We start from the raw sequence: 7009 nt of genomic DNA on the forward strand, positions 1-7009 counted from the left end.
TCACCCTTGGGTTTTTTCATTCATTTACCAAGGGCTTATCTACTTCTGTCCTGTCTGGCATGCTACAAAGAAATGTAAAGAGAAGTCATGCTTTTGGCATTTAAAATCCCAAAGGGAAAATATTTTCAACCTCTACTGAGGTTATTTTAACTACCTCTTTGATGGCATGGATTTTTTCTTTCTCCTTTAGTTGTGTTCATTTTACACTCAAGGTATTTATTTGAACATGGTCAGCTCAAGCTGATTCTTTTAATGGTGCCAGGTGGCATGGCTGAGTGTTTGACCTCCCTTTCATTAAAAATGTTTTATTAGCACTGAGCCAGCAAGCTTTCTATTCCAGACCCAAATGAAGAGCTGAATGGGCATAGGACACTTGGCCTGTTTGTAACCATCTGGTTCAAGTGACTTTCGACTACACCAAATCTGTCCCCACCTGTGAATTCACCCTTGAAACCGAGCTAAGGGAGTAATGGTCACAATGGCAGCCAGGCCTTTCCTGAGTCACTGCCAAGTTTAGGTTTCACATCTGGCAAAAAGGATGTTTTCAGCCAACTCACACCCCTCTCATAGCAAATGCAAAGTTGTTTAAATGATTTTAAGAAAAGACTTTGTTTAAAACCTAATATATTCACCCAGGACAATTTTGGGGTTGACAGTCTAGTTCAGTCCTGCACTGTTAGAAGAAACAGAAAACACAACTTGCATTCTTTGGGATGTAATGGTCATCTCAATGAAATCATATGCCCCATGAGAAGACACAATTAGATCTGTGTTCTCTTTGCAAACTTTCATTTCTTACTGTAATAAATTCCTTCCACATGCTAAAAACAGACTCAGAAGTGGTAGATCATGAAGATTTGAGGCTGTTACTGAGACAGGGCTACTGGTGGCTGGAGGATCTTGCCTTTTCACTACAACATGAGCAATATCAGTACTTTCTTTTACATGTCACCAGAGCTTCACTGTCTCCTTCTCATGTTTATTCATAGCTTTTGAAAATGTTTATTTTATGGCCCCAAGAATAGCAGCACTGTTTATTCTTTGATCATTCATAGTTGCCGCAATATTTATAAGACTACATGCACTGTTTTGCATCTAATCAGTTTAAAACTTTAGAGCTCAGGGCTAAATCTTAGATTACCAAGATTGAGGGTGAAGAATGCCAAACTATCCACAATTGAGGAAAATTTTTTTTTCCAATTTTCATCTCTCAAACTGATCCTCTACTGAAATTAAAAATAACAATGCAATTAACTATAACAAGGAATAAATAAAAGAATCAGTTGTAATACTCACGGTGGACAAGTTTCAGGATAATGAGATCTTTAATACTATTTGATAATATGCATGTTCCTCTAGTTGTATTTTATACCAGTCTCTGTTAGTTGATCTTCTACTGTCCACCAGAGTCTGTCCTTGGTTATTTGGCTTTCTGTCCTCCACTCTGGCAGTTAAGTGTCATGGCCTCAAGTCTACTGCTGACAATTAAAACTGTTTCTTCAACACATATTTGTTGGGTGAATAAATGAATGAATAAATGTATGAAATGCAATTAGCCAGTGTCAAAAGCAATAAAATAAACTTAGAACCTTTGTTCATGTTATTCTTTATAGGAATTATAGAAAAGGTACAATATATGAACAGCGTCTTTCAGTATACCACTTTTAATATTCCAAAAGCAGAAGAACTGACAGAATTTCTTTCTTGACCCATTAGATAGGAATATGAGCAAAAGAGAGTAGTCAGAAAAGTTTTGGCCTGAGCAATTAGAAAAAAGGCATTGCCATTAAGCATGATGAGGAAACTACGGCAGTTGTTATTTACTAGGACAAATATCAGGAGCTCAGTTCAGGCCATACTAAGTTTAGACATGTAAGTAATGTGGATACCAATCTGGAGTTCAAGGGAGAAATACAGACTAGAGATACAAATGCAGTAGTGATCAGTCATGAAATTTCACACAATCATCTAAAAATTAAACATAGAAAAGAAAAGAGATCCAAGGACAATGCTTTGGGGCATTCTAACACTTCGATGTCCTGGGAACAAGGGAAGAACCAGTCAAAGGAACCAAACGCAGTAGTTAGAGAAGTAAGGAGGAGTGCACTGTCTTAGAACCCAAGAAAAGAAAGTGTGGCAAGAAGGAGATCATGACCAATAGTGGCAAATTTTACTATTAAACAAGATTAGAACTAAAATACAGCTTCCCCCCCCCCCCCATGGAGATCATTGTCAACAGGGGGTTCCTTGAGGAGAGCTTTCCTGTACTCCTAATGGTGTAGAGGTTGGGCACAAGAATCTGTTCTTAAAGGGCCACAAGCAAAATGGGCAGGGAGGGGGCACTGGATGGCTCAGTTGGTTGCGCACCTGACTCTTGATTTCAGGTCAGGTCATGGTCTTGGAATCGTGGGCTCAAGCTCTGCATCAGGTTCCATGCTCAGGAGGGAGTATGCTTGAATTCCTCTCTCTCTCCATGCCCCCCCATTCCTTCCCCTCCTTGCACTCAAGAACACACTCACATGCACACACTCTCTCTCCCTAAAAATAATTTTTCTTTTTAAGAGAAGATAGTCGGGGGGAAAGCGGAATCTACACCTTCCCGGCCAGCGGTAGCAACTGCAGAACTGCAGGAGACAATCTTTCTAGACAAGGCAGTTGAGGAGGAGGGAGCGATCGGAAGGGGGGGTTGCCTTGGTGTGCACTCCGCACCTCGGGAACGTTATTGCGCGTGGAACGGCTGCCTTTGGAAGACTATTGCCCAGAAGAAAAGATGTTTGGTTTTCACAAGCCAAAGATGTACCGAAGTATAGAGGGCTGCTGTATTTGCAGAGCGAAGTCCTCCAGTTCTCGATTCACTGACAGTAAACGCTATGAAAAGGACTTCCAGAGCTGTTTTGGGTTGCATGAGACTCGTTCAGGAGACATCTGTAATGCCTGTGTCCTGCTTGTGAAAAGATGGAAGAAATTGCCAGCAGGATCAAAAAAAAACTGGAATCATGTGGTAGATGCAAGGGCAGGACCCAGTCTGAAGACTACATTGAAACCAAAGAAAGTGAAAACTCTATCTGGAAACAGGATAAAAAGCAACCAGATCAGTAAACTACAGAAGGAATTTAAACGTCACAATTCTGATGCTCACAGTACCACCTCAAGTGCCTCCCCAGCTCAGTCTCCTTGCTATAGTAACCAGTCAGATGATGGCTCAGATACAGAGATGGCCTCTGGCTCTAATAGAACGCCAGTTTTTTCCTTTTTAGATCTCACATACTGGAAAAGACAGAAAATATGTTGTGGGATTATCTATAAAGGCCGTTTTGGGGAAGTCCTCATCGACACGCACCTATTCAAGCCTTGCTGCAGCAATAAGAAAACAGCTGCTGAGAAGCCGGAGGAGCAGGGGCCAGAGCCTCTGCCCATCTCCACTCAGGAGTGGTGACTGAGGATTAGGTAGAAGGGGAACAAAAGTGATTTAAATTTTGCAAAGAAAACAAAGCAACAAAACCCTCCTATTTTTAACTTGGATACCTGCTATTCTGCCAAAAGACAATTTCTAGAGTAGTTTTGAATGGGTTGTTACTTCTCCAGTTCCACAAACTCTGAAGCCAGTGTCTAGCTTACTAAAAGAAAAAAAAAGTGTACATAATATTTAAGATGCTGAGTATCTCATAGGAAAGCTGAATGCTGCTGTAAAGTGCTCTTTAAGTCTTTTTTTTTTTTTCTTAATCCCCTTCTAATGAATGAAACTAGGGGAATTTCAGGGGACAGAGATGGGATTTGTTGTATGATAAACGTATGTAGTTTTAGTCTTTCTATATTGAGAAGCAGTGGTTGGGGCATTTTTTAAGATGGCTGGCTATACTTGTTTCCTACATGATAATAAATTTGTCATAACTCAGTAACATGGACTTGCCCCTAGAGGTAGTTGTTAATAATTTTGCAATAATAAGGTCTTGCCAAGGTTCTGATGATTCAAACCTGTACTACTGAATATGAAGCAGGACAGACTGAGCTCTCTGGTGCAAATACCTTGAAGGAGTAATTTCTAAATATACAGAGAGGTAATTTGACTGTATATGTTGCATCCTCTGTCACCTCCCTCCATATTGATATTTGATAAAGATTTTAATCTATACTGAAACTTCTAAAACAGAATCAAAGCTCCTCTGGGGAAATGTCAAGTTTTAGGATGAGCAATCCTAAAGGAATAGTACCAAAGCATTACCACATGGTAGAGATCACATTCTATTAAAAAGGTTAAATTATCTGAAAAAATGTGCAAGTCTTCAGGATGGCACACACAAATAAACAAAGGTTAATGCTTCTTGGGGCACATTTCTTAGAGGGCTTGCCTAGTGTGTAAATAATTGACTTTTGTTTGTGTTACATGACTGGTGACTTCATTGAAAATCTGCACAATTCAGTTTTAGCTCTGGATTACTTCAGTTGACCTTTGTGAAGGTTTTATCTGTGTAGAGTGGTTGTTTGACTTGTTTTAATCTATTAGGGTTTTGGGTTTCTTTTCACTATATTAAAGTAAAATTCTACTAAAAGAAAAGAGGTGTGTGTTAATGCTGAGTGGGTTGGTTTAGGTTTGGCTTCTTGTAGTCAGGCATTGTGAACCTTGAGATACTCAATGATAAATCCTGAACATGGAGCTCTTCAGTTCTAAAGTCTTCTTTTGAAAGCCTTTTATTTGAACCCAAACCAAAGTACTCTCATTGCCTCTTTTCTAAATGTTCAGGAAGAACATACCACCAGTTCAGACTTTTCATCATAAGGGAGGATCATTTGCCTGCCTTATAGTAACATAACTCAGTGCTTATTTTTAAAACTGGATTTTTAAAATTGGATAGTATAAATAACAGTAAGGAGTGAGCCACTTTTCATGGGCACCCTATAGTTTTATAGTTCTTAATCTAAACTTAAAATTTTATATTTCTTCCTTATGGCAAAAACTATAAGCCACCATATGCACAGACTACACAGTGAGTTGGGTTGGCTCTCCCACAGCCTTTGAGGTGTATTACAAGAGTCCCAGCCATTATCATCTTCCTCCTGTTATTTTGAAATGGTTTTTTTTTTTTTTGTACATTTTGGCTACAGTGTTGGTGGTAGAATATACTATAATATGGATCATCTCTACTTCTGTATTTATTTATTTATTACTAGACCTCAACCACAGTCTTCTTTTTCCCCTTCCACCTCTTTGCCTGTAGGATGTACTGTATGTAGTCATGCACTTTGTATTAATATATTAGAAATCTACAAATCTGTTTTGTACTTTTTATACTGTTGGATACTTATAATCAAAACTTTTACTTAGGGTATTGAATAAATCTAGTCTTACTAGAAAAAAAAAAAAAAAAAAAAAAAAAAAAAAAAAAGAGAAGATAGTCGGGGGGAAAGGCTGCCTTTAAACAGAGCCCTCAAGCAGGTGAGTGCATAAGCCCCAGGGACATACTTGAGGCAAAAGCAGTGAATGTAGAGGAAAGCCTATGTGAAGGCCATGAAGAAGGAATGTGCCTGGTGTGTGCTACAGGAACTATAAGAATGGTTTGGTGGGGCAGGGGTGGCGGCGGGGGGGAAGCTAGCAGAAATATAAGGCACAGACTAAAAGGAGAGTGGACAGTTAAAGACGTGTGTATAAGGCTTTGTAGGTATAAAAGGGCTGTAGCCTTTATGGAGAGGGCCTACCCTATTTGCCCCTGCAGATCCCCTTATCACCCTTCTCCTTTCTGCCTTGGGAGGTGGAATCTACAGAATGCACCACTCTGGATCCTTTGCCCCGTGGCCTTCATTTTCATTTGGCCAGCTGGAAGGATACACTGGCAGGAATGGAAAAAATAAGAACCTCTGCTGTGGTCATGTGTGGCTGCAGCTCCCTTTGTGCATCCTCATTCCATGGCTGTAGCTCTCAAGGTGTCCTGGTGAAAATGTCACTTCCCTTTAACTTGTTCAGACCTGGGCAAGGGAAGGTTTCCAGCTCTTGCTGGCCCCTGCTCCTTTCAGTGCTCTTTGTTTTCCTTAATTTCATAAATTCTTATAGTCTCTCCATTAAATTCTATGCAGTTAAGTACTTCGTACAATCTCATCTACAATTTTGTTATTTATTTACTTATTTATTTTGAGAGAGCTCGGGTGGCAGGGGAGGAACAGAGGGTGAAAGAAAATATCAAGCAGCCTCCGCATTCAGCACAGAACCTGACATAGGGTTTGATCTCACAATGCTGAGATCATAACCTGAGCCAAAATCAAGAGTCAGACAACGATTAACTGAGCCACCCAGGCGCCCCCATACAATCTTTCCTACTCTGCCAAAATCTCTACAGAATCAAACAGAAAGCTATTGGAGCGTCTTAAGCAGAGCAATGACATGACCTAACTCAACATTTTAAAAGGCTAAAATTGGCTACTGTTTTGAAAACTGACTCTAAGGAGACAAGCATGTAAGCGGCGAGATCAGACCATTTAACAGACTAATAGTCTAGGCAAGAGAGTATGATGCCTTGGACCAGGACAGTGGCAGTAGAAGTAGAAGTGTTCAGATTCAGGATTTATTTTGAAGGTATATCCAACAGAAGTTGCTGACAGATCAAATGTAGGTGTGAGAAATGTAGAAAAGTTAAGATGACTTCAATGGCGTCTGTTTCATCTCACATTCTCTTCCTCTTGGTGCTTATGAACAGTCACTTCATATTATAGTCTGCAATGCACCAACATGTTTGCTATTCTCTTTACTAGAAAAAAAGGGGGGCCACTTAAAGTAAAAAGAGTGTCCATGGACCCTGTACCTCACTCAATCACAAGCATCCTCTTAGTGATAGCTGTGATTACAGGAATTGATTGAGATTGGTCCTTAAGAAATATTACAGAACATATATAGACCCAAAGACTTTTGTTTCCTTCCAAATACTCATTTTTGAAGTCAGGGCATCTAATGAAGGAAAAACACTTTTTGAACTTTTGTTTTAATACTCCTCTTTAAGACCATGTTCTTGTACTTCAATGC

General features: G+C 39.7%; 1 protein-coding gene across 1 annotated transcript; it reads left to right on the top strand.

Moving 5' to 3' along the window:
• Positions 1 to 2582: 2582 nt before the first annotated feature.
• LOC132007753 (SIN3-HDAC complex-associated factor) lies at positions 2583 to 5356 on the top strand. The gene has a single exon (XM_059386070.1). The coding sequence runs from the start codon at positions 2771 to 2773 to the stop codon at positions 3434 to 3436; it is 666 nt and encodes a 221-aa protein (XP_059242053.1). The 5' UTR covers positions 2583 to 2770; the 3' UTR covers positions 3437 to 5356.
• Positions 5357 to 7009: the final 1653 nt, after the last annotated feature.

The sequence above is a fragment of the Mustela nigripes genome, chromosome X, assembly GCF_022355385.1.
Source record: "Mustela nigripes isolate SB6536 chromosome X, MUSNIG.SB6536, whole genome shotgun sequence".
Taxonomy (NCBI): Eukaryota; Metazoa; Chordata; class Mammalia; order Carnivora; family Mustelidae; genus Mustela; species Mustela nigripes.